Raw genomic sequence first — 27,110 nt, forward strand, 5'->3', positions numbered from 1 at the left:
CAATATTGTACCCTTGAGGGTACAGCCCCAGTGACAAGCCATTGTACCCCTAAAGGTACAATTATGTACTTTATTTTCTGAGACTGTATGTAGAGCCAGCCCTGATTGGCTGCTTGAATCTCAATTTAAAAGATTGTCCAGTTTGCGGTCTTTCTTTTTTTTGGCCATCGGTGGAGAAGAAGTCATAGCACGGTTACTCATGGTTCTTACAGTGTTTTTTAACCGAGGAGGTCCTTCAGAAAATATCAGAAGCAGGCATAGAAGTAACCAATGTTGAGGTGAAAGGAGATGAAATGGACTTTCAGGCAAATGACTCTTACTCAGATGATGATCATTTATATGTCACAGTTAAACATTGAGTTTAAAATGAAATGTTGGAAAATGTGAAAATTAAAAGGGTCTAATAAATTCTGATTTTAATTCAGCATGTGTGTAATATATATATATATATATATATATATATATATATGTACACACACACATTATCTAGTGCTATCAAATCGCATCTGATCTAACATAAAAGTTTGTAAATATATATATGTGTGTGTGTATATATATATATATATATATATATGCATAAATTCACATAACAACACACACACATATTATACATTTACAGACTTTTATGCTAGATGCTTATGCCATTAATTTGACAACACTATAATATGTGTATGTGTGTGTGTGTGTTTTAAAAGTGGAAAAGCTTCTTGCCCCAGGTAAAGAAATTAAATTTGTCACAATTTTAAAAGTAAAAGTAGATTGTTCTTAAGGGGGAATCTTCACCCATTTTACCCTACTTGGATTTTTGAACCCGTTCATATGGATTTGTGTTGATGGGCATAAAGATACTTCTTTCTTCTCTTTTTCTAAAAAAAAAAAAATCAATAAATCACATACCCATTTAAAAAAAATAGTATCAATGTAATCTGTAACAACTGTAACAAAAAGTATCGGTATCATATCGAATACAAAAAAAAGTTAGGTATAACTGGCGCTGAGTTTGGTTTGGATCTGCTGAACAGGGATCGATGTTGTCTACGCTCGGCTTATGTTGAACAGCGAGCGATGTTTTCTGCGCTCGGCTACTGCGGTCTGACGCGGCTGAATCTACAGAAGCACTGACGTGTTCACAGAGAAGCAGCGCGACGCGCGGATCGGCAGCCGAGAGTGACACAGCGGCACAACCGGGTAAGAGAAACAGATTTCCTGTCATCTCACTCATGTTATAAAGCTCTCACAGGCGATCCGACTCCTCGAATATGATAACTGTCCGCCTGGTTTTATTTGCCTCAAGTGGCATGACGATTGTAAAATTGGATTCTCTACAAGATGCAGTAAAAGGCAGTGCTAGCAAAGTTTACCACTCGCCTGCGTTCGGATTTCCCCGGAAGTGAGTTGTCCACTTTTCTGCGTGTCTGCTGGTCTTTGTAGTTCATTCTCGATGCCTCCCAAAGGTAGTGTCAATTACAAATTCGAAACTGAAAACTACAACCCTTGCGTTTCCGCCTTGTTGTATAGTAGAATGGGAAGTGTAGTTTATAAGTCGTCGTCCGTGTTGTGCGTCAAACGTAGAAGATCTGTTTTAGAAACTACATTAACCAGCATGCCTTACGCCTTAAAGGAATCAGCTACGGCTAACAAACCGATGCTAAATAGCAAATTAGCTTACAAGGTCTGACCACTAGCCTTCTAGTTAGGTGGTTACATTAACAGTGAGTTTATGAAATAAACATTGAGGTAAGTATCTGTCGCACTGGTTCGCTAATAACAACAGACTGAGAACAAATCTGTACCGGAACTTTAGCTAGTGTTCATTTGCATGCACTGTCCTGTTTGGTTCAGATGTCAGGAAATATGCTAGACGTATCTGGATCAAGAATCGCATGTTCTGCTTTGGGATAGTTTATTTAGCAAATAAATACACGTTAGTATTCACTACAATGAGGCATTCGATTCCACTGTAGCCGACAGCAGTGACTGAAAGATGAGGGAAATGAGCTGCTTCTACCTTTAGCAGAGAGACACCAAACCATTCATTTTATGCGCCGTTATACTGAAGGTGATCTTGATTTAGGTTGATTATTTTCCTCGAAGAACCTCTTGTTCATTGACGTGGTGGTTTTTTGGACTTTGCCTCAGATTACATCTGTAGGTTATCATCATCAGACGGAGGCTTCCCCTGTTTTACGACCAGGAAATCAATTCCTTTAAACGCGCTCGTGAGTGAATCGTATATTATTATTGACTGAAACGGGGGAAATGCACTGATCTGCAAGGTAGATAATTCAGTCAACAGTAATTTAGATTTTAAAACCTACGAACTTTAACGTAATACAACACCACCCATATCCCCGCCTGTGAAATGTCATTCAGTCAGTACAGAGCAAATCAGGTGATCTAGTGAAAGAAATCAAGGGATTCCTATTGGGATTTCTGGAAGCTGGGTGTCTTTTATAAGAAACGTCCCTTTTTCAGAATACAGTATATTAAATAATTATTGCACAATGTACTTGTGGAACAGTTCTTAAAGGATTAGTTCACTTCAGAATTAAAGTTTGCTGATAATTTACTCACCCCAGCCCGTGTCATCCAAGATGAAGATGTTTTTCTTTCTTCAGTCGAAAAGAAATTGTTTTTTGAGGAAAGCATTCCAGGATTTTTCTCTATATAGTCGACTTCAATGGTTTGAAGGTCCAAATTACAGTTTCAATGCGGCTTCAAAGGGCTCTACACGATCCCAGCCGAGGAATAAGGGTCTTATCTAGCGAAACGATCAGTTATTTTCTACAAAAAAAGAAATGTGTGTGTCACTGTGTGTTTTCTACAATGTGTTTTCTACAAAAAAAGAAACTAATCCTTTAAGACACTAACAGATTAATGGTGGTAGACAATTAAAGTCACAGTTCCAATAACTTGGGACACTAAAGAGACCTTTTTACTGATTGGGAAAAACAGCAGGAGAAAGATGGCCTGGGTCCCTGATCACCTGTGTGAACATGTCTTAGTCCTACTGCAGATGTGACCTGAGCTATAAACTGCAATATCCGTAATTTAAGACAGTGTTACAGGGAGACGGGAAGAACAGCTGACTGTCCTCGCGGTGCCAAACTACGAGTAACAAAAAAATTAAATCTCTAAACTAAACAGACTTACTTTAGATGACAACTTCTTGATTCTGTAATTGTATTGCAGTATTTTTTTCCCACAAATAAAGAAATGGTTAGAAATAATCTGAATAAAAAGGAAGTGAACCCTGTGACAAACAGGGAAATGTGTTCAGTTTATGTCTCAGTTGTTTTATCTTTTTATGTGAATCTTTTTAGAAATTCAGAAGAGATATAGAAAACCATACACAATGCAATAGGGCTGTAAAAAATTAGATAAGTATAAAATATCCTAAATGAATGTCAGATTTTCCAGTAGGATCATTTTTTTGGTAGGGTTTTATATGGTCTCAATAGGATTTATAGGAATCTATAATAAAAGAAGTGATTGCTTTAAAACACTATTTTAGGACTTTTTAATTAGGGAAAATTAGAAAATAATAATGATAAAAAACAAAATGAGAACTTTTCACATCCCATTTTATTAAATTAAGGCTCGATTTAGTCATACTAAATTTGCTGCAACTTAGAAACGAGTGCATCAGGTTGTAATTCTCCATGCTTTGAGCGCAAAACACTCTTAATTGTGTTGATGTGGCTGTTCAACACCATTATTATTATTATTATTATTATTATTAGCTATATGAACCGTTATAATGTACAAGCTTGCCTAGGAGACAGTAGGATGGAAATGTGCAGCTACACTCCTAAATGGTAGAATTATTTGCATGCAGTTTTGAATATATGTTTGAGTGAGCTCAATGAGGAGATTTATATTGTGTTATTTCTGGGTTGTTTGCTGTCGATATAAAAATAGCAAGCAAAAATAATCCTTTTTTTTGTCACTGTACCCTCATTATGTTACCCCTCATTCACAGACAGAATGCCAGAAGGAGACAGTGCTGGTGAATCCATCCATGGGAAACCATCAGCGATCGGAAACTTCTTTAAACGGCTCGGGCAGGTGAGGCTCTTGGAAATGACACTGTCTGACTATTTAAGCAATTTTAAGATTGTAAGAGTGTTAGACGTGTGACCAATATGACCAAGATCTTATATCACGATATGAGTAATTTTACTTCATGATAACGATATTGATCACGATTTTTGCATTTAAATATTTTTTTTATAACAAAATATGTAACTATCGATAATTCTTTTCACCAATTTCAATATCACAAAAACACCCCAATATTAGCCTACGTAAAAAGAAAACCTCTAAACAGTCTAAAACATGTAAACAGTCAGTGATTAAATAAGAACAAATAAATGAATTACAAGCAAGAGGACAATAAACTAAAATAGAACAAAGACTCAAATTAAATAGACATACCTGAAAAATATCAAGCACTAGAAATAAAAAATAATATATAAATGTATAAAAATGATTCTCTATGATTCGGTCAAGAGAAGTGATTTCTGTTGTTTGATTAGCATTCATTACACAGACGTCAGCAGGTATATTAGGCTTCCTTTTACATTAGATCCAATATACTGTTACACATGCGTTTTCTTTCTCAACTGTTTACTTTTACATAAGACATAAATGACTGTGTTTGAGGATACTTTCAAAGATGGGCATTTTGACATGCAAGTATGTGTATTTAACCGCTCAAGCCCAATTACGCAGCAAAAAGAACTCGATTCAGTACTCGCACGGTTTTATGTGCGCCAAAGTCTGGTTGGTTTGACTAGTGTGATTGCTGGGTGATGTGTACGCCGCACCATGCCCTGGCCTGCTTGAAGAGGTGGGCGCGGGCGCGGGTCGATTGGGCTCGAGTGCGGTACGCATGTATTGTTATCACTAACCGTGCCGGAGCAGCTACTGCTTTTGTGTGCGCTATTGTCATCTTTACCAAACATTTGGTATTACTACTACTTGGATGGTACACTTTTCAATTAATTTGAGTATATTTATATTTATAACGTGTCTGGTTCTCACCTTATTGACGAACAGGAATTGTAGTTTGCGAGTAAAGCTGCAAATTCCTCTATCAACGTCAGCTACCTCCGTAAAGATTCTTTTGATATGTGCAGTACAATTAAGTGAAAATCGCTGCATAAGTGATAAATCTATTAGACAGTCTATTAACGAAATTTCTTTTAAGTGAAAATGTCCATCGTAATGACGTAACTGTGCTCCGGCCCGTAATGTTAAAGAGAGAGTTCACCCAAAAATGAAAATTGTCATTATTTACTCAACCTCATGTTGAGTAAGGACTCAACCCGTAAGACTCCAGAATTAACCTCATTGGTTCTTGTTGAAACTCAAACGTGCTGCGTAACACTCGAGAATTAACCTCATTGGTTCTTGTTGAAACTCAAACGTGCTGCGTAACACGCGATAATGAACCTCATTGGTTCTTGTGGAAGCTCAAACGTGCTGCGTAACAAGAATGAACTGATAAAAAACTATAAGCTAACCATGCATTACAGCAGCGTCACATGAGTGTAACAGCAATAGAGACAATAGTCCAAAATCTCAACCTGTTAATCGTGTCTACTGGTATATCTTCCACCCCTACTGAGTGTTGTTGGATAATGAGAACTACTTTTTCTCTTTTAAATGCAGATTTATCAGTCATGGTTGGACAAGTCAACACCGTTCTCAGCATTCCGATGGGCAGCCACTCTTCTTCTAACGGCCATATATATGATCAGAGTATATATTCTACAGGTAAAAACACCATCTGTTTAGGAATGTTTGCAAAATACTTTCATTTTACCTATTTCATTTATGCTTGGCGCTAAGGGTAGAGTTATTATGCAGTTGTAGACTTATGATAATGTTCTTGTTGTGTAATTGCGTCTTTGCAGGTCTACAAAGTTCATTTGATTTGAGTAACTGTTGCAGTTTTCATCACAAAACATTAATCAAATGCACTGAATCATTTGTCTTTTATTAGGGCTGGTACATAGTCACATATGCTCTCGGGATCTACCACCTTAACCTCTTCATTGCTTTCCTCTCACCAAAAGTGGATCCCTCATTGCTTGATGATCCAGGTAAGACCGGCATTTGAAATGATCTTCTTATCATCAGTGACGTTTGCTTCGCTGAGGTGAATGTATATTTTTTTTTTAAATTTTAATTGATGTCTCCCTTCACTAGATGAGGGTCCAGCACTACCCACAAAACAGAATGAAGAGTTCCGGCCGTTCATTAGGAGGTTGCCAGAGTTCAAATTCTGGTGAGTTGTCACATTTCAAGATCCCATGGAATGGCTTGATGAGTGCAGTTTTCTCCAGAGAATAATGAGTGGATTGTCTTGATCCAGTGACATAGAGAAATGACCAGAAATAGAGCCCAATGATTTCCACCACGTGGTAAACATAGGCAGAATACAGTGATAAATGTGTAATTGTGTATAATACGTAATGTCGCAAAATTAGTATGAATAAAAAGTAGGGCTGTACACTTTATCATTATTAAAGGTGCATTGCGCAAGTCTCTGAGTTTTCGCAGAACTATGCCCCCTCTGGCGACAAGCGAAACTGAGGTGTGCAGGCTCATGGACCACACGCATACGCACGCTTGCACAAGTACAAGCTGTTCATAACCAAAGGAGTATCAGCCGCACAAATCTTTTGTTTACATTCATAATGTCTTCAGAGGTAATAAAGTTATGAATCTGCAAGTCATTTTAAATGAAAGGAAAGGCATTTGAGTAAATTACACACTTATGTGTGAGGGGGACACGGGGGTAGTAGAAAACTTCGGTTTTTGTTTCCATCTATCTCCATGTTGAACTGTTTTATGTGTTTACTGTATCCACTTATGATTGTATTATTATGGAAACACGTTCATGAACAATATAAGTTATTACTTTGTAAAAGCTCAAAATAATAATCCGGACCGGAGATCTCTCCATTTGTTGAAAACCTTCCCGATGTTGACTCTCGTCTTATTCCGACGCCTGTCTGACTCCAATTTGGCCCTTTTGGTGGCACTAGACAAAAGTTTTCTTTTCTTTGTCTTACGTGGAGTTTGCTTTGGGGTTTGGAATGAACTACAAGCCGGTCTCTTTGAATCCATCTTCTACTTTTGTCGAAAGTTGACTAAAGTTTTGTCGCTCGAGTTGTCTTCGCTGATGCGGAGAATGGCGGCGCCGGCGAATACACAAACCTGCCAGACATAGCCAGTTGAGCGTGAACGTGTGTGACGTCACACCCAGTCTCAAATTCCGTCCCGAATCCCTCATATTTATTTTACTGTACAGGATTATAGAGGCAATCGCAGTGATCAGAGAAGGGCTCATTCAGCCCATCAGGCAATTGTTTAAGCATGTATGGGTTAGAAAAACGGGTATTTTTAACATAAAATGTTGCGCAATGCACCTTTAAAGCTACTTAAGAAATTTAATTATGAATACATCTGGCATCTCACTATATGAGGATATGAACACATAAACACAGTCACTTCATGATGATTTCACCATTCCATTTGATAAAACAAAAATCATAATTGTCAACTTTTATTTAAACCGTAAAACTCTGTTCTTCGGAACTTTGTTTGCCAAAAATTTAAACTTGTTCAAATTTCATTTTATTGCATTTTGAAATTAAATTAAAATGTTCTGCATTAATTTGATTACCACCATTTTTTTTATCATCTCTATTTAATCATAAAAACACCAGAGAAATAAAGAGAAAATAAATTCTGGCACATTTCATAGGAATGAAAAAAGTAACAATAATGTGGTGATCTGTAAGATATTAAAAATGAATGTAAACAACAACTGCACAATATTTCTACAATAAATGTAATATTTAAATTACAATATCTTTAAACTTCTGGCAAGTTTTGTGGATAGAAATGGACATTTTGAGACATACAAATATGACATACCATCAACAGATTCAAGGCATAATTAATGCTGACACGCATGCACGTGGCCAGATGCTGTCCTTGTAGCCTATTCCTCAGGTCTGTCTTCACCTAGAAATAAAGCAAATACAAACACTGCATGAAGAGATTTCAGTGTGGCTGGAGCTGTATACAGATATCACGTCAATATGTCTTAATGAATGAATAATGGATCTGATTAAAATCACCCTATTCAGCGTGGAAAAGTCACGCTCACAGTTCACACTGGAGATTGGTATGCTGAGGGCGATGGCAGCCAGCTTACCGTATTTTCCGCACTATACGGCGCACCGGATTATAAGGCGCACCTTCAATGAATGACCTATTTTAGAACATTTTTCATATATAGGGCGCACCGGATTATAAAGCGCATAATATACTGCAGTCAAACGTTTGACTGGGTTTGCGTTATGCATCCACTAGATGTCAACAAATGTCAACAAAACAGTCAGATAAAGTCAAACTTTATTAAGCGTTCTGACAACTCCGTTCACTCCCATGGTAACGTTGTTCAAACGTTAAAGGAAAACTCCGGTCAATTTTAACATTGAGCTAATTTTTTGTAAATTTGGAGTGCTGTCAGTACAGATAACAACGACAAAAACCGGTGTTGCCTACACCGTGTTATCCTCTTTTTAAAATTTGCACCCTGTTGACTTAAACGGGACAAGTTTTAAACCTGCTTTTAGCCTCTTAACCTTAATGTGTCATTACAAGTGCACAGCCATGTGAGTGAACACGGTGAATCTGACTGCACATACCCGTATTTTCTTCCTGTTTTCGGTCGAAGTCCACAGTAGGCGATTGTCGAGTGCGTGCGCGCGATCATTGGTAACTAAGCAACAGTGGAGACTCAAACTGTCAGCTGTCAGCCGATGACGGTGCTGTGGTGTTCTGAGAATATCAGCTCAAATGGATAGTTCATCCGGATCAGATGTTGAACACACGGAGGAGGTTTGATCGCGCGCGCGAACTCGACAATCAACTACTGTGGACTTCGGCCGAAAACAGGAAGTAAATACGGGTATGTGAGCCGGCTGAATAAAGAGATTATTCCTGCATTCGTGAAAGCTCGGATCACAGTTAAGACTGATATATCAGCCCAGGCATCTACGATCCATTGGCAGATAGTGGCGTAAGTCGCCCGGCGCTGTCTCCCCGTCTTGGTGAACGTGTGTTCACCATCCATATATAAGGCGCTCCGGATTATAAGGCGCACTGTCGTTTTTTGAGAAAATTAAAGGCTTTTAAGTGCGCCTTATAGTGCGGAAAATACGGTACTTAAAGGGATACTCCACCCAAAAATTAAAATTCTGTCATCATATACTCACCCTCAAGTTGTTGCAAACCTGTATGAGTTTATTTCTTCTGCTGAACACAAAGGAAGATATTTTGAAGAACGATTGGAACCAAACAGTTGTTTGGCACCATTGACTTCCATAGTAAAAATACTATGGAAGTCAATGGTGCCCCACAACTGTTTGGTTATACATTTGAAATAATGAATTTGCACGCGCCATGTGAACGGCCCCTTATGCCAACGTGACATTAGCCTAATCGAAAATATTTCCATATGTGGCTCTTTCCTCCTTTCTTGTCAACAAGTGTATTCAGAGCCACCGCATTAGCAGCGCCGCCGATCCCCATGTCTCAGTGTTTTTAGGTGTGTAAGTGAATGTCGTGATATTACCGATCATGTGAAGATTTTGCAGCGCTGTGCCGCTGCTGAATACATTGTAGGGGAAACACTGACAAGAGTATGCAAGCAAGAGTTTGTTGTTAGTCGCCAGCAACACACAGATCTAGGCAAACAATGACACTCAGAACTGTCCTGTTACTAAAGCTAACATTACAACAACGCCATATCTTGGTTCTGTGAAACACAGCAAAAGCATGTTACTCGCATGGAGCAGAAACAACAAAACCTCAGCATCTGTTTTCAGGCCTTCCTGCTTCGGTCTCTCTAATGCTGGAAAGCTTTTCTAATATTAACGCGGCTCCTAAAGCTCTTGCCTGATCATAACCCTTCTTTGTTTGACCTTTTCTATTTTGTAATGTCTCTCAGCCATCTCTCTTTCTAGTCTTTCTTGAAATCTCCCTCTTGCTCACTCTCTCTCCTCCCCATCATGAGTGGACACGCCCCCTTCTGCTGACTGGCTACAAGTGTGTTGTGCTGCTCGGTCCGATCCACTTTCAACAGAACCTTTAAATATATCAGCACTTGCTGCACCTTTAAAGGGATACTCCACTTTTTTTGGAAATAGGCTCATTTTACAACTCCCCCAGAGTTAAACTGTTGAGTTTTACCGTTTTTGAATCCATTCAGCCGATCTCCGGTTCTGGCGGTACCACTTTTAGCATAGCTTAGCAAAAGAAAAAATAGTTCCGTTGTGTTGACGGAAGGTAGCCTATTTTCAGGCGCTGCGTCATATCATTACGCCTGCTGCTCTCATGGTACGGCAGTGAAGTTTCTTGATTATTACGCAGGAATGAGAGTATAGTTCCTAGCCATATCAGCCTAGAAAATCCCAACTTTACATTTTCCGTCGTTCTTAGTGCACGATGTCACTACAGAAGAGTCAAGTTTTAAATAGGAAAAATATCGAAACTCTTTGGTCATTTTTTTTTTTTAGAAATGCTAATGGTCTTGTCCACTTCAATGATGTATGCTAAAAGTGGTACCGCCAGAACCGGAGATCGGCTAAATGGATTCAAAACCGGTAAAACTCAACAGTTTAACTCTGGGGGAGTTGTAAAATGAGCCTATTTCCAAAGAAAGTTGAGTATCCCTTTAAATCTCATGAGCATCTGTGCTGGGATAAATCTTGCTTCCAACACAAATCGGCTAAACAGGAGAACTTGAATGCCAAACGTCTGCAGATGTATCGTGATTGCTAATATATCAGTTGTCCACCATATATCGTTCAATTAGTATGTTACAATAAGCTCACAGTAATGTTGTTTTTTTTTTTTGCATATTTAATTAATTTATTATTATATTCCTTCCAAGTGATTCAGTTTAAGTGTTTATGTTGTTGTTTTTTGGTTGATGTTTCAGGCATTCAGCGACGAAGGGCATCGTCATCGCTATGATTTGCACATTCTTCGACGCCTTTGACGTGCCGGTGTTCTGGCCCATCCTCGTAATGTATTTCATCATGCTGTTCTGCATCACCATGAAGCGGCAGATCAAGGTTCGCTTTTCTTTTGAGAGATTTCTGGTTCATATAGCTGAGCTGTTAAAAGCAGCGTTATCTAAAATTAGAGTTCCAGTGATGTAATGTACTAAACTGTTGTTAACTTGAGGTTTTGACACTGTTTGTGTTTCCTCTACAGCACATGATCAAGTATAGATACCTGCCCTTCACACATGGGAAGAGGACTTACAGAGGCAAGGAAGACGCAGCGAAAACCTTTGCTAGTTAAAATTCCCCTTCCTGAAATTAAAGTTATTGATGAAGAATGGTGCGTAACGGGGGTTGAGGTTTTTTTTTTTCTTTTTTTTCTTTTTTTCTCTTTTGCTTTTTCTGAGTAAGAAAAAGCCAAGCCTGTTGAAACTTTTGATCGACATTGAAACTGTAACGATGCCTTTAAGCGTTTGGGCCTTTGAGAAATGCTGTTGAGAGCTTCTACACTGGCAAATTTTAATATATTTGGACAACTAAGTATACGATTTGACAGATTTTTTGCTCAGTGGTCCCCATTCTTCGTCAAACCTAGAGGATTTGATACTCTTTTTCCGGTTTGTTTTTAAAAAGGAAATGCAAATTTCATCACCATTCACTCGTCCTCATGTCATTTCAAACCCGTATAACTTTTTCTCAGGGGAACACAAAAGGAGAAATTTTACAGAATGTCCCTGCTGCTCTTTTACATACTTTTTATTTTATGGAAAATGGCAGCATGAAAATTCTGCCGTGTGTGTTTAACTGATGAAAATAGTCATATTGATTTGGGCCCAAGTCATGATGAGAAACGAGTTTTGGTTGAACTATTTCCTGATTATTTACAAACATGGGAATATACTATAAAATAGTGGGAAGTTTAATATTCGAACCCTGGTACATTTGATGTCTTTCATAGATAATAACATTGGATTCAGACTAACGCAAGAAGCTTCCATGAAGAGAGAGGAGACATTATTGATCATAGGGACTTAGTGGATTTCCATCTTGCCACATGTTAATATTTGCCTTTTATGAACCTTTATAAATCTCTTAATGTGCTGTAGCATTGTATTTAATTTTTGTACATAGTTGTCCACCTTATTCACATCCAGTCGTGCTGTTTGTAAGTTATTCTTCAGTAGGTAAACCGTTTCAAACCCCCTCACTTTGTACGTCAGGATTTTTTAAAGCAAACGTGCATTCCATTAAAATGTTGATACAAAAATACTGGCTGTATGTTTTTATCGTTTAAGCATTCCCAATTAAAACTGTCTCTCTTTTTTCTTTTACAGAGGAAACATAAAGTTGAGTGCTTTAACTATTACAAATGGATGGCGAGGGTTGAAGGTTGTTCTTTGTTTTTGTTTTTTCTTTTCTGTTTTTTTTTTTCCTTCTTTTTTGAGCTGGGCCATAACTAGTATAGATTTTTTTATTTTTATGGGCAAATGGAGATAACTTCAATAAGCATTTGAGATGAGAATACATTTTTCCTATTAGATTGCAGTTTTTTTTGGAGGGGAGATATATATAAAAAATGTATAATTTTTTTTAATGGTTAGCATGTTTTTTTTTTTGAAAATGCCATTTTTAATGTATTAAATTAATCTTCATCAAAACAATAATAGGTTTGTTAATTCCTGATTAAAGACATTGCATGTTTTAGGTTTTCTTGTGCTGCTGGTTAAGAGAAAACGAGATGATTTTAATAACTAAGTGTACATTTTTCACTTCAAATGCTATTAAAAGGCTGTGTCCCTTCACTGCTTATTACTTTTTTGTTTTTTTTTATATATATAAGTTTAGTGAATAAATCAATTGAAGTCTGTTGATAATTCTGGTAACACTTTATTTTATTGTCCTTGTTACTCATGTTACATGTTATAGTAACAACAGTAAATTATGCATAATTACATGCAACTAAACCAAACCCTAACCTTATGTTAATTAATATTACAACGCACTTAATGCTATAATTACACTGTAACAAGGACACCTTAAAATAAAGGGTAACATATTTCTGTATTCTACTTGCAAGAGTGTTTGGTTGAGTCTGAATCGAAGATAAAGTGTAATGTATTAGATGCATTATAATTCTGTATGTACTATGAAAATTTGATAAACACGATCTTACAACATTTTGCATTTCCATTTACAGTACAGAAGCCCCTAAGAGACACTTGGGTTCCACCTAAAAATGCACGAATGTCATTGCATTAGATAACCAAACATCAAACCAGCTGGAATCTGCAAACATATGATGCGAGTGCTTTACTCAGAATTAGTGATAGTTATCTTTTGTTTCTGAACAGGAAGGGAGTGTCAAGTGTGGGATAAGATGTGTCGGCCGTTATGTGATGTGATGATATATTTAGAAAGGGCCCATCTAACAAACCCACAGATGCAGTTTGCTAAAAAAACATTTGCCTGTCAAAGGTTTGATGTGTAATTTGACAACGAATAAGATAAATCTAAAACTAAACAAAATAAAATAACAGTCAACTAGACAAACCGGTAATCTTGATAATCTTCCTCCCTTGCACTCATTGTTTAGTTTTGTGGTAATAAAGGTAAAAACATTTTCCTGTGGGGGGCAGCAATGCTACAGACATCATGTCCTTCTGGCAAGCGCATCATGTAATACAAACTTTTATTCCATTATGCATTTGCTATATGTTAGAAATCAAATTTGATGTTATGTTCCTGAGACCCAGATATATATTAGACTTTTTTCCTTTGTAAAGAACATGATATTTTAGTGAATTTGTTTGGTTTCATAACAACAGCTTCCACTCCTTGGTCTTTAAAAATGATTGACATTGACTGAATTATCGAATTTAGCACTCTTATGGAAATATTATAATGTTTTGAAATTATCATTAAAAATGTGACTCATTTTTAAATTGCGTGTCGTAAATAAACATCTCAGGAAAACGTTATGGAGTTTCAAATCAGAATATGAAAACAGGGCATTGATTTCATACATGTCCACTGTAGAGGACACCAGGACTTACAGCATGTTTATCAGGCATTTTGGGACACACAAGTAAATAAGGAAAGAAATAATATATCAACATTAGTGCTGTTTAATCAATTAATCGCATAGGCCTATAACATAAAAGTTTGTGTTTATATAATATACCAGTATGTGTGTGTTCGTGTCTGCGTATACACACCTGACACACACACACACACACACTGTATATTATATAAACACAAACTTTTATGCTAGATGTGATAAATTATTTATTCTTCTGATATGCAAATGGTGTTTATTTGTGTATATATGTAAGTTTGGGATGAAAACATGAAATGCAGACGTGTTCATTTCGCAGCCACTCTTCATTTCATGGTGTTTTGGTTTATTACAATTACACCATTGTTTCCCCTTTACATATTTTCAAAACTGTCGAAATAAATGACTTGCCCGATTCGACCACACGAAAGAAGAACGCAAAATGTCTATAAAAATGTCCCGCGGTGGTAGCCTAGAAGTCTAGACGCACCCTAGCGGCAGCAAAAATTATTTTGCAGCAAAGTGTGGTCTAGCAACTCTCCGTTGGCTTTTCGAGCTGGAAAAACCAAACTCTGGTCAGGCCAATCACATATTGTGTATAGAGTTGCTGGGCAGGCTTAACAATGACGGCAGAGATGTGACGGTTCCGCGTGTTCCCTTATCGAGTCGGTCTCTCGACATTACGTATGGGGAAATCCATTTTCCTTGAATCATGAAGTCACCTGATTGGCTGACACTCCTCAATATAGGTGACGGCGGGCGCCAAAACCCTCAGAATCTTTTTTCTTTACTCGAGTCTGTTTCACCGTTGATGTACGCATTCAGAGCGGAGTATATTAAGGAGTTTTTATTTCCCCTCTCGCGTTCCGGTGGATTATATTATGTCTCTTTGTCGCATGTGCGGTGGACCCATCGAATTCCCGGACACACACAAACTTTGTGTGCTGTGCCTGGGTCGGGACCACGCGGAGGTGGCGCTCGAGGGATCGGGATGTCCCGCTTGTGAGGAGCTTCCCATCAAGATCCTTCATGCAAGGCTGGCCGTTACACGTAGCGACGACCTTGTGTCTCCTGCCTCTCCCCAGTCTCCCGCCGTCGAGCCGCGGACCGGGAGACGGCAGAGAACTCCATCCGCGGGTTCTGTCGAGGCGCTGACGTCGGCCCAAGGCCCACGCCATCCTCACGTGGCAGAAACCCGTGATTTACTCTGAGGCCGTTTACCGCCCTCCTAAGGAAGCGCGGGAAATTATCTCGTTTGGATACGACGATGATGACGCCATGTCCACCAGTGCCTCTGACCCGGGAGCATGGTCCGAGTCTCCGTCTGAGGGCGCCCCCGCCTCTTTGGATGTGGAGCTTATGGCCATTCTCACTGAGGCGGTGGCAGATATGGAGCTGGAGTGGACAGCGCCCAAGGAGCTGCCGTCGAAAAGATGGATGGACGGTTCCTTCCTCGGCGCGGGCCGTCAAGCTGAAGCCCCGCAAAGACCCGCCCCCTTTTTCTCGGAGGTCCACGAGGAACTCACCAGATCATGGCGCTCCCCTTACTCAGCCCGAGCCCATGCACAAGCTACCCAGCTACTGACTACAGTGGAAGGGGTGGAGAAATTGGGCTACGCTCGATTGCCTCCCGTCGAGGATGCCATCGCGGCTCATTTAGCATCTACTCCCGGCTGGAAGACCGCCCAACTGCCTTCCAGACCATGTCGCGCTACTGCCCACATGGCTGAAAAAGCCTACACGTCAGCTGGACATGCAGCATCTGCCCTCCACACGATGGCAATTCTGCAGGTTTTCCGGACGCGACTCCTAAGGTCCCTGGATATGGGAAGCCCGGAACCCGAGTTGCTCAGGAAACTGCGCACGGCCGCAGATCTCGCTTTGGCGGCGTCTAAAAAGGTCGCTCAGGGAATCGGCCGTAATATGGGCAGTCTTGTGGCCCTACATCGCCATCTGTGGCTGACGCTGTCGGGGATGCGCGAGACTGACAAGAGGCCGTTCATGGATGCACCGGTAAGCCCCACGGGCCTTTTCGGTGTTGCAGTGGAGTCGTTATCCGACAAGTACGCCGAGACTGTCAAGCAATCTAAGATGATGCCTCATCTGCTGCCGAAACGGTCTCAAGCCCCCCGGCGGTGAGATCGAGATCATCTTCTGCGCAGCGCTCAGCGGGACCTAACAGACGCGCCTCCCCGAGCGCGGCAAAACGTCGCGAGCCAGAGCCTCCCTTCCGCCAGAGGCAGTTCAGGAAGCCCCGCTTTGGTGCGAAGCCGGCCTCTAGCAGCCAGGGGCGCCCGGCGGGCAAAAAAGAGCAGCGCTCCTGATGTGCATGTCGGGGAGGAGAGAGCGCGAGACGTGTTCGTCGGACCCGCGGCGAAGAGGGCGTGTTCCCGCCCAGAGTTCGACGAGAATGTGTTGATTTTGAAACCGCTGTTTTCTGTTTCAATAAACAAAGTGCATTACATGTCTCAGCAAAAGAGCTTTCTTCCTCCCAACAATATTACCCGCGTCGTAGGCGAAGCCTCTCCCCGGGAGACGTTTCGCAGAGCGAAAGAAGATGGCTATTTATGTCCCCGTGCAAAAAGCCGATCATTCATATAAAATATTCATATCATTCAAAAAGATCTACCATTCATATAGCGCTCAATGCTTCCCCGGTGGCTGGCGCTCAGCCCCCGCCGTAGCATTCATTAAAGCCCCCCTTATCAAGTCACCTGAGCGCGTGGTCGACACTACCGACGGCATCACATTGGGTGTTAAACACGATAAAACGCGGCTATACGCTCCAATTCGCTCGCAGACCACCCCGCTTCGGCGGTGTGATTTTGACAGAGGTGTCAGAACAGAGCGCTCCGTTACTTCGGGCAGAAATCTCCTCTCTCCTGGCCAAACAAGCAGTAGAGACAGTACCCGAAGAGCAAAAAAAATCCGGTTTCTACAGCCGTTATTTTCTAGTACCAAAGAAGGACGGAGGTATGCGCCCTATTTTGGATCAGAGATTACTGAACAAAGCGCTCGCGAAACGCGCGTTCAAAATGATAACAGTGAAGCAGATCCTCGCGCACATTCAGCCCGACGATTACTTCATTGCAGTGGATCTAAAGGATGCATACTTCCATATTCAGATAGCCCCGCATCACAGGCGCTTCCTTCGGTTTGCATTCGAGGGTGTGGCATACCAGTTCAAAGTGTTGCCGTTCGGGCTGGCCCTGGCCCGCCGTGTATTTACAATGTGCATGAATGCAGCACTTGCTCCCCTGAAGCTCAGTGGAATGCGCATTCTGAACTATCTCGACGACTGGTTAGTCATCGCACGGTCGGAGAGTGTCCTGGGGGAACACAAACACAGACTCCTCACCCACCTAACAGGTTTGGGTCTGTCTGTGAACATGCAGAAGAGCGCGCTTCAACCGTGCCAGTCCATCACATTCCTCGGTATGGTGCTGGACTCACGCACTATGATTGCAAAGCTGTCAGAGTCGAGAATCCAGTCAATTCAGAATACGTTAGCCCTATTCGTTCAAGGCAGAGCTATCCCCTTAAAAACGTTTCAGAGGCTACTCGGTCTGATGGCAGCTGCAGCCTCCGTCTGCAGACTGGGCTTATTGCACATGAGACCACTTCAACACTGGTTACACAGGCGTGGAGAGCGGGAACGGAACGCCTCATCATAACGCGTTCATGTCTGGAGACTCTAGCGCCGTGGTTCGACACGACCATGTTCGAGCAGGGGGCTGCCTTGGGCAGAGTCGTCAGACGCGTAGTGGTCACTACGGATGCGTCGCTGTCAGGCTGGGGAGCCCTCTGCGATGGCAGACCGGCATTCGGTACGTGGACAGGAGATCAGACGCGCTGGCATATAAACTGCTTGGAGATGGAAGCGGTTCATCTAGCGCTGCGGGTTTTCCTCCCATTTGTGAAAGACCATCATGTTCTCATCAGAACGGACAACACGGCGGTGGTGGCGTACATAAATCGCCAGGGAGGGTTACGTTCGCGATCCCTGCAGGGGCTAGCGAGGCGGCTGTTATTATGGACGGACAAAATACTACTGTCGATTCGAGCAGTGCACGTGCCGGGCAGTTTGAATTGCGGCGCGGACATGCTGTCCAGGGATGGCATTGTGCACGGGGAGTGGAGGCTTCATCCTCAGACGGTAAACACGATCTGGAATCTGTTTGGCAAAGCGGAGATCGATCTCTTTGCATCGCAGGAGAACGCCCACTGCCCGCTGTATTTTGCGTTGACGACGGCCCCTCTAAAGGGAGACGCGCTGTCGAGCCGTTGGCCAAAGGGGCGGAAGTATGCTTTTCCTCCGATCAAGCTAATGCCGCTGGTGCTGCAAAAGATCAGGGAGGAGAGATGTGCATTGGTTCTGGTAGCACCGAAATGGCCCAACCAACCGTGGTTCCCGGAGCTAGTGAACATGGCACGTTTTCCCCCGTGGCGGATACCGCCGAGAAGAGACCTCCTATCTCAGGCGAAAGGCACCATATTGCACCCCAACCCAGAGCTGTGGGACCTGCATGTGTGGCAGATCAGCACGGAGTATCACAACGGGTGCTACAGACAATAGCAGAGGCTAGGTGTTTGCTAACTGGTGTGTTGACAAAAAGGAGGACCCCAGGAATTGCGATATTTCCATTATTTTGACCTTCCTACAGGAACGTCTGGATATTGGCAGTTCGCCATCTACACTGAAAGTTTACGTGGCCGCTATTGCTGCTTGTCGTAATGTGGATGGCCATTCAGTGGGGAAACACCCTTTGATAACGAGTTTCCTCCGGGGAGCGAGGCGGCTTTTCCCTCCCCGCCTTCGTCAGATGCCAGTATGGGACCTGTCGTTAGTGCTTAGTGCGCTGTCTGACCCACCTTTTGAACCAGCTGAGTCTAGCGACATTAAAGTACTCTCATTCAAGACGGCGTTTCTGCTCGCGCTAGCCTGCGGTAAGTGGGTGGGTGACTTACATGCATTGTCAGTAAACAGTGCATGTATGCAGTTCGGACCGGACGATTGCATGGTCAGACTTTTACCCAGGCGCGGATACTCGCCTCAAGTAAGTGCTCTCAACGCCGTTCAGAGCCCAGGTGGTTACAATTCCAGCATTTTGCCCCGATGAGGTCAGTGTTTCAGAGTCTCAGAAGTACGCTATGTGCCCCGTGCGTCCCCTGCGTGCTTATGTGAACAGAACTAGCCATTTTCGAACTTCAGAGCAGCTCTTCGTCTGCTACGCGGGTGCCAAGAAAGGCGGATAGTGGATAGTGGAGGCTGTGCGACTGGCTTATGCTTCCCGGGAAGCCGTTTGCCCTATAGGGGTGCACGCCCACTCCACTAGGAGTTTGGCGTCATCATGGGCGTGGGTGAAAGGCATGTCTATTCAGGACATTTGTTTCGCGGCAGGCTGGTCGTCTCGTAATACGTTCGCGAGATTCTATAACTTGGATATTCCTTCATTCGCACCACATGTTTTGTCAGTGCAGGGAGAGAAAGCTGAGCTGTCATTGGACTAGGCTAGACATGCCCCGATGGCGCACACTCTAGCCACGGTTTCGACTAGTCGTCAGACAGTGCGAGTTGTTAGCAATAGCTATCATGTTCTCCATATTGTGCCCTTTTTATGCCTGCATTCATGAGCCGGCAGTATGTTCCTAAGCACCAATCACTTTGCTGCAATCCCCTTTCATTCAGTTCAGCGTGCTTAGCTAGGTGGGAGGGGCCTCGTTGGTGCAGATGCCGAGTTGGCTCTGTGCCAATAGGTGTTTCAACCAGGTCCGGTGCCTGTTCCTGAGCTGTGTAGAGGTTAGTGCTCGTGCTATCCTTAGCTCGTTCGAGCTGGGCGGGGTTTTTCCCACGCGGCGGGGGTTTTATTGTTCCCCATTCGTAATGTGGAGAGACCGACTCGATAAGGGAACGTCTCTGGTTACTCACGTAACCGTAGTTCCCTGAGAGGAGGGAACGAGACATTACGTAACCTGCCGTGTGGGAAAGACTTACAGTCTCCTAACTCTCGTTCAGCTAAGATTCTGAGGGTTTTGGCGCCCGCCGTCACCTATATTGAGGAGTGTCAGCCAATCAGGTGATGGCTGGACCGCCATTGGCTATTTGCAAACAAAAGAGTTATTCTATCAGACTTCATGATTCGAGGAAAATGGATTTCCCCATACGTAATGTCTCGTTCCCTCCTCTCAGGGAATTACGGTTACGTGAGTAACCAGAGACGATTTCCATAGGTGATTTCCCTGCTAACGTTACTTGAAAACAAAGAAGATGCTGCTGGCGAACAGCGGTCTTTCGAATCGGATTTGGCCGCGACTCTGGAGGACTTGGAGTTAAGAGAACGTAACTTAAGTCATTTTTTAAAAAGGAAGATGTGTTCGGAGTTTTGACGATCGGATACGGCAAAAGTTTAATATATCAACTAGCTCCGCTGGTGGAAAAACGCATGGGACTCACACAGCCACAGCCGTTCGTTGCTCTGGTTGGTTGTAGCGCTGTCCTATTGCGTGCCGAGGGTTATTGAAAGACAACCGTTTATCCTGCCCCTCGGATTGAGGTATGCTAATTGGCTTTATGCACAGCTGCACTACTTCCTGAACTTTAGCCAGCTCCTTTGTTTTCTGTCTGCCATTATTGGACAAACTGATTAATCCAGGTGTGCCTGGCCTCAGTAACAATAATCAGGCACACCTGGATTAATCAGTTTGTCCAATAATGGCAGACAGGAAACAAAGGAGCTGGCTAAAGTTCAGGAAGTAGTGAAGCTGTGCATAAAGCCTATTGTGAGTTCCCAGACCTAACATCTTGATGTAGGTCTGGCTTGCCAGGCTACCGCGGTGGCACTTTTGCGAGTGCTCTTTGCATGCGCCTGAAATGGTAACGTTAGATGAGAGTAATTTTTAACAACATGGCAAACTTCTAACTAACTAACTAACTTACATGTCCCGACCACATTAAATCCACTTTCTCGTAATTTAAAAAAATATATATATTTAGTAGGGCTGTCAAATGATTAATCACGATTAATCACATCCAAAATAAAAGGTTTTTTTCCAAATATATGTGGGTGCACTGTGTATAATTATTTTGTATATATATAAATACACACACATGCATGTATATGTGTGTATTTCTCACTACATTGTAGAGGAAGATGCTGCTGCATCTATGTCACCAAGGCCTGTCCCAGAGAGAGTAGAAAAGAAGAAGAAAGGGAGGTTCTTTAGATGGGCTTTTTCTCGGAAATCCAAGAATACTTCCACCGAAGCCCAACAGAGTCAGTGCAGAAATGACAGCAGCCAACAGCCTGAGAGATGCTCTGATGGTGAAGTTGAACAGAACAGCAAGATTGACAACAATTCAGTGTACAGCTAGCACACCTGTGTGTCTTCTCTCACCGCTGTCCAGGATGCTGAAAAAGACATTCCCAGGCAAGAGCAAAGGGACATCAGCACTCACAACAGCAGTCCTTCTCTGACTGTGCCATCTATGACTGAGGAGAACAGCTCAGCTTCGACATCAGATGACATTTCTTGGAAGAATGAGGATGAAATTATCCATTTAAGTTTAAAGGGAAAGACAGGTCAGTTTCACAAGCCCCAACATGACATTTAACATGACTCATAAAATGTGCAAAAAGTACCTTAGTTTTAACATCTTTTTCTGGACATTGTGAATCTTATTCAAATTAAAATGTGAACTGAGGATGTTTTTTTGTTTAGTGAGGCCCCATAACACCACAATAATGTGTCCATTCTAAAGCAATCTTTAATCAGCATTTTTTTGTGGTTTATACTGTAAATTTACTATGTCCCTCTTTTTTTTTAACAGGGGATGTCTTGCAGCACTATCAAACGTACTCGGTTACTAACGTAACCTCGGTTCTCTCTAGAGAGGGAACGAGTATTGCGTAAGTTTAGCTTACGCTACGGGGAAGATTCATCTTCTCGAGATATTGAAGCCAAAAAATTATCCTTAATTTTGTATTCATTGTCAACGCATTGCAGCAGCTAGCAGACCTAGAGCAGGCAGTCTTGCGTGCTCATTGGCTGCCCTGTGGGCATCTGCTGCAGCCTACCAGTGAGCCCCGTGTGACGTCACGCCCAATGAAGGGTGCCCGCGCCTTCATATCGTCATAGCCCGCCAGAATGGGCGTGGCTTAGCATATAAAAGAAGGAGCTGTAGGCTGAATTCCCTGGTTTTCGTCGACTGAAGCGAAGTCGCTCGTGGCGCGAGCACGGCCGGTTACGCAATACTCGTTCCCTCTCTAGAGAGAACCGAGGTTACGTTAGTAACCGAGTACGTTCTCTTACGAGAGGTTCTCTCGTATTGCGTAAGTTTAGCTTACGCTACGGGAACTTTTTGTCAACGCCGTGCGCGCCAAGCAACCACCCATGAGTCGCCGAGGTTTCTCGGGGAACCCAATAAGTGGAAAAATAAGGTGGCCAGCCACGCGGGCCATCACTCGTACATAAGCACACATAGGGAATACAGAGCAGAGCACTGGTCTGTATAAGCATATAGCACATCCCCACTAGTGCAGCTCAACCAGGAGAGTTGAGTCACGTGAGAGTGGTCAGAGCATGATATATCTGGGCAGAACGCACAACTCGCTTAGACTGACAGAAGTTTAGCCTGCAGGGCGGGAACTTCTAGGTTATAGAACCTGACAAAGGTAGACGGGGAGCTCCAGCCCGCCGCTATACATATGTTGTGGATAGAAATCCCGCTGGACCACGCCCACGATGAGGCCATGGGTGCTTCTCAATATCCCTCCTCGTCTCCTCGCTCCTCCGTCCTCCATCCTATGACCCGGAAACCAATCGAGCTCAGCCATCTTGAAGGACATCTCAATTCTCTAATTGCACCGCGAGGAGGCAAGGATCGAGGAGTGAGAAGGCTTCCAGAGGAGCTATGAGCGAGGATACACAGGTGTACCCTTTGCGGAAGAGTTTTATCGACTAAACATGACGCACGTATCAATTCTCCTCCCCCTTCACATCTGTCACAAACATTTGAATTTATACTTTACTTTTGTAGTTTACATAAACCACACAACTCACATATTTCAACAAGGTATCTTGCTTTATTATTATTTATTATGAATTTCTTAAATAAACAAACTTTAACAACATAAGGGCAGATCATTTGAGCACTGCTGATGACGCAGTGAAGTGACGCTCGAGTGATCAAGTATTCCAATGTATAAATAAGCTTTCATTCAATTCCTCGGTCCTCATTTTTTTTCCTTGCAGCCTTCCCTCGTGTCCTACAGGGGGTGGAGCTGAGACGCGAGGAAAGGAAGCGAGGAAAGGAAACGAGGATGCACAAATAAGAATTGAGAAGCACCCCATGCCTCTAGTGGAATGAGCCCTGATTGACAGCGTGTGCAGGTCCCCCACACGTTTGACTGATGACAGCGCGGTCAGAAAAACGTTTTTTAGTGATAGGTATTTCAACTCCACGGAGTCTAGTGGCTCAAATGGGAAGGCTTTCAGGGCCTCGAGGACCAAGGAAAGATCCCACATAGGAACCGACGGGGGGCGCGGCGGATTCATCCTTCTAGCTCCCTTAAGGAAGCGGATGACCAGCTCATGTCTTCCCAGTGACTGGCCGTGCGTCGATTCTGCGAACGCCGCCACGGCCGCCACATAAACTTTGAGCGTGGATGGGGACCTCCCCTTATCCATCAGCTCTTGTAGGAAAGTGAGCAGATGCGCAACCTCGCACGTCCGCGGGTCCAGATCTCTGTCGGTGCACCACTTGGAGAACACCGACCATTTAGATGCGTAGAGCCTTCTCGTGGAAGGAGCTCTAGACTGCGTGATCGTGTTCATCACTCTTTCTGGCAGGGCAACGAGTACCCGTTGATTAACCATGCGTGCAGAGACCAGCGCTCTGGATGGGGATGCCAGATCGAGCCGCGAGCCTGAGAGAGGAGATCTGCCCTCACCGGAATAGGCCACGGAGCTGCATGTGACAGCCGTGCTAGCTCCGGGAACCAATTCTGATTCTCCCAGTGCGGAGCTATGAGGAGCACCGAGTGGCGCGTTTCCCTGATTCTCTTGATCACCTGTGGTAACAGGGAGACCAGAGGAAAGCATACAGTGGGAGGCTGGGCCAGACCTGGGCCAGCGCGTCCTCGTTCTTTAGAAAAGAACATCGGGCAATGAGCGTTGTCTTTTGACGCAAATAGGTCGACTTCCGCTCTGCCGAATAGGCGCCACAGTTTCTGGACTGTTTGGGGGTGCAGGGACCATTCCCCTGGGGGAACGTTGTCCCTGGACAGTTTGTCTGGGCCGTCGTTCAAATGGCCAGGCACATGCGCCGCCCTCAGCGAGCGCAGGTGCATCTGGGACCAAATAAGGATGCGTTCCTTCAGATTGCAGAGGTTTCTGGATCTGACACCGCCCTGACGGTTTACATAGGAAACCACAGACATGTTGTCCGAGCGGACGAGAACATGTTGGTCCTGTATGAACGGGAGGAAGCGCTTCAGCGCGTTCTCGACCGCTATCATTTCCAGACAGTTTATGTGAAAACACTTCTCTTGGTCTGACCACTGGCCAAAGGCCGGTCTGCCTTCGAACAGCGTGCCCCAACCCGAGTTGGACGCGTCTGTCGAAATGACTTTCCGATAAGAGATGGTTCCCATCATCACTCCCTGCTGGTACCAGTCGGCTACTAACCAGGGCTGCAGAGCCGCTATGCAGGTCTGAGTCACTCTGATTTTCTGGCCGCCAGAAACCCAGGCTCGGCCGAGACGCGCGAGCATTCAACCAGCGTTGGAGCGGGCGCATGCGCAGTAGGCCCAGCTGGAGCACCGCTGCCGCTGAAGCCATACAACCCAGCATCCTTTGAAACGTTTTCAAAGGGAGAAAGCTGCCCTTCTGGAAAGACGCGGCTAGGCGGCGAACACGGCGCGCGCGCTGTGTCGACAAACGAGCCGTCATGGCCACAGAATTCAGTTCTATTCCTAAAAAGGAAATTGACTGAGTGGGCATTAATGAGCTCTTGGTCCAGTTGACCGTGAGACCCAAGCTTTCCAGGTTACTGAGAAGCACTGTTCAGTTCCGTCTCTGACTGTGCCAATATCAGCCAATCGTCCAGATAGTTCATTATTCGCAGCCCCTGAGTTCTCAGGGGGGCGAGCGCCGCGTCCATGCACTTCGTAAATGTACGGGGTGCTAGAGACAGGCCGAACGGCAGGACGGTGTATTGATATACCTGACCGTCGAAGGCAAATCTCAAAAATTGCCTGTGACGGGGTAATATCTGAATCTGAAAATAGGCATCCTTCAGATCTAGAGAAATAAACCAGTCCCTCGGGCGAACGTGCGCAAGGATTTTTCTGGTCGTAAGCATTTTGAACGGTCTTTTTGCAAGCGCCTTGTTCAAATGTCTCAGATCTAGGATAGGTCTGAAAGCTCCGTCCTTCTTGGGTACGAGAAAATATCGGCTGTAAAAGCCTGACTCGCTCAGAGAAGGCGGTACTTTTTCTAAAGCCCCTTTGCACAGCAGCTTTGCTATTTCTGCGTGAAGTAGGCGTGCTACTTCCGCATTCACTATTGTCGCGGTCCGGGCTCGAAAGCGCGAGGGACGGCGAATGAATTGAAGTGTATAGCCCTGCTTTATTGTGCTCAGAATCCATTCTGAAATCCCTGGGATAGTTTCCCACGAAGCTATGTAAGCCGCTAGGGGGCGAATGGCCTCCGGGTTCAGATCGCCGCCATTTGCGGGCTTGTGAAGCTGAGCCGGAGCCGAAAGCGTGGCGCGCGTGCTCTCGGTTCTGGGCAATGGCTGCTCGCTGAAAGCCGAGACCATCTGATTTATGTGAGGTGTCCCAATCATAATGGATGGGGAGCATTTTAATCTCACTTTTTGACGCGCGAGCAGCGCTTTGGGCGGAAAAGCTTTCTGTAAGCGTGAGCGCGTGTGCGCGGGCACGAGACTTACAAGTGTATTTGACGCCCCGATCATAACGGATGGGGAGCGTCTTATCAATGCCCTGCGTTTTGTGATAACATTTAAACGCGCGGGTGGCGCCCGGGGGGAGGTGTGTGTTAGTAAGCGTGAACGCTCTCCGGCGGGCATGAGACTTACATTCATAACCTGTTTTATTGACCGTGTAACAGAGTGGGCAGATAGTGGGCACAGACCTGTGGACACATTTCTTATATTCAACACTCGAGCGGCTTTTCTGCGCTTTATGAGAGTGTGCTCTGTGAGTGACACGAGATTTGATGTGCTTGTGTGTAGGGGTGAACACTGGGGCGTGGGCACTTTCACTACACTTAAAACACCAACGGCGTGAGCCGGACCAGACATTATACTCTTTTTGAGATTTCTCTGGGTCGTCGTGAAAACGGCGTTTGTGTGCAGGCGAGAAGGTAAATGAACCGGCTCGTTGGCTGCCAAATGAACCACTGCAGTAGCCTGTTTGAAGGGGACTGTCAGGGAAATAACCTTTGACGGCGGTCCGGCCGCAGCGGGACGCGCGCGTCTTTTCTCTCTCTTGGTTAGGACGGCTTCGTGTGCTCAGACTTCAGCGTGATCTTTTGCCGAGGCCCTCTGGGGGGCGGCGGTCTGTGACGGCTGTCTGAGCGCGACCTAGGGCGGCCGCCCTGGCGTCGCTGCTGAGGCTGTCCTGGAAGCTGGGTGCTGGTTCGCGCCGGAGGCTGGCTCTGTCTCTCGCGAGAGCGGACTGTGGCGGAGCTTGAGCTCCCGGAAGAGGTTCATGGCCTGCGTGGTCTTCTGTACCTCAGAAAAACGGTCAGCGATCCCGTTCACCGCTGGGCCGAAGAGACCAGTAGGGGAGAGCGGCGCGTTCAGGAAGGTGGCGCGCTCAGTCTCCCTCATATCCGCGAGCGTTAACCAGAGGTGCCTCTCTGTCACAGTCAACGCGGCCATGGCTCGTCCGATGGCTTGAGCTGCGGTCTTGGTGGCGCGGAGAGAGAGATTC

General features: G+C 44.1%; 1 protein-coding gene across 4 annotated transcripts; it reads left to right on the forward strand.

Annotated features, from left to right (window-relative positions):
• The first annotated feature begins 1,038 nt into the window (after positions 1-1,038).
• On the forward strand, positions 1,039-12,898 carry rer1 (retention in endoplasmic reticulum sorting receptor 1). 4 transcript variants are annotated; one of them, XM_056246817.1, is made up of 8 exons: positions 1,039-1,188; positions 3,983-4,068; positions 5,677-5,781; positions 6,011-6,110; positions 6,217-6,295; positions 11,030-11,165; positions 11,308-11,436; positions 12,431-12,898. In XM_056246817.1, exons 2-7 carry the CDS (start codon positions 3,988-3,990, stop codon positions 11,395-11,397), a joined length of 591 nt encoding a protein of 196 aa, XP_056102792.1. In that variant the 5' UTR covers positions 1,039-1,188; positions 3,983-3,987; the 3' UTR covers positions 11,398-11,436; positions 12,431-12,898. The 4 variants fall into 4 exon arrangements, with proteins under 4 accessions (XP_056102792.1, XP_056102794.1, XP_056102791.1 ...); XM_056246819.1 differs by having other exon boundaries at positions 11,308-11,362; XM_056246816.1 differs by having other exon boundaries at positions 11,308-12,898.
• Positions 12,899-27,110: the final 14,212 nt, after the last annotated feature.

This window comes from Rhinichthys klamathensis, unplaced genomic scaffold (genome assembly GCF_029890125.1).
Source record: "Rhinichthys klamathensis goyatoka isolate OS25496 unplaced genomic scaffold, OSU_Roscu_1.1 h1tg000040l_1, whole genome shotgun sequence".
In the NCBI taxonomy this organism is placed as follows: domain Eukaryota; kingdom Metazoa; phylum Chordata; class Actinopteri; order Cypriniformes; family Leuciscidae; genus Rhinichthys; species Rhinichthys klamathensis.

Bases quoted from the DNA above. Each gene is read 5' to 3' on its own strand.
- rer1 (XM_056246816.1), top strand. From the start codon at position 3,988: ATGCCAGAAGGAGACAGTGCTGGTGAATCCATCCATGGGAAACCATCA. The intron at 4,069-5,676 runs GTGAGGCTCTTG...TTTTAAATGCAG, and splicing joins TCTTTAAACGGCTCGGGCAG to ATTTATCAGTCATGGTTGGA. The intron at 6,111-6,216 runs GTAAGACCGGCA...TCCCTTCACTAG, and splicing joins CTCATTGCTTGATGATCCAG to ATGAGGGTCCAGCACTACCC.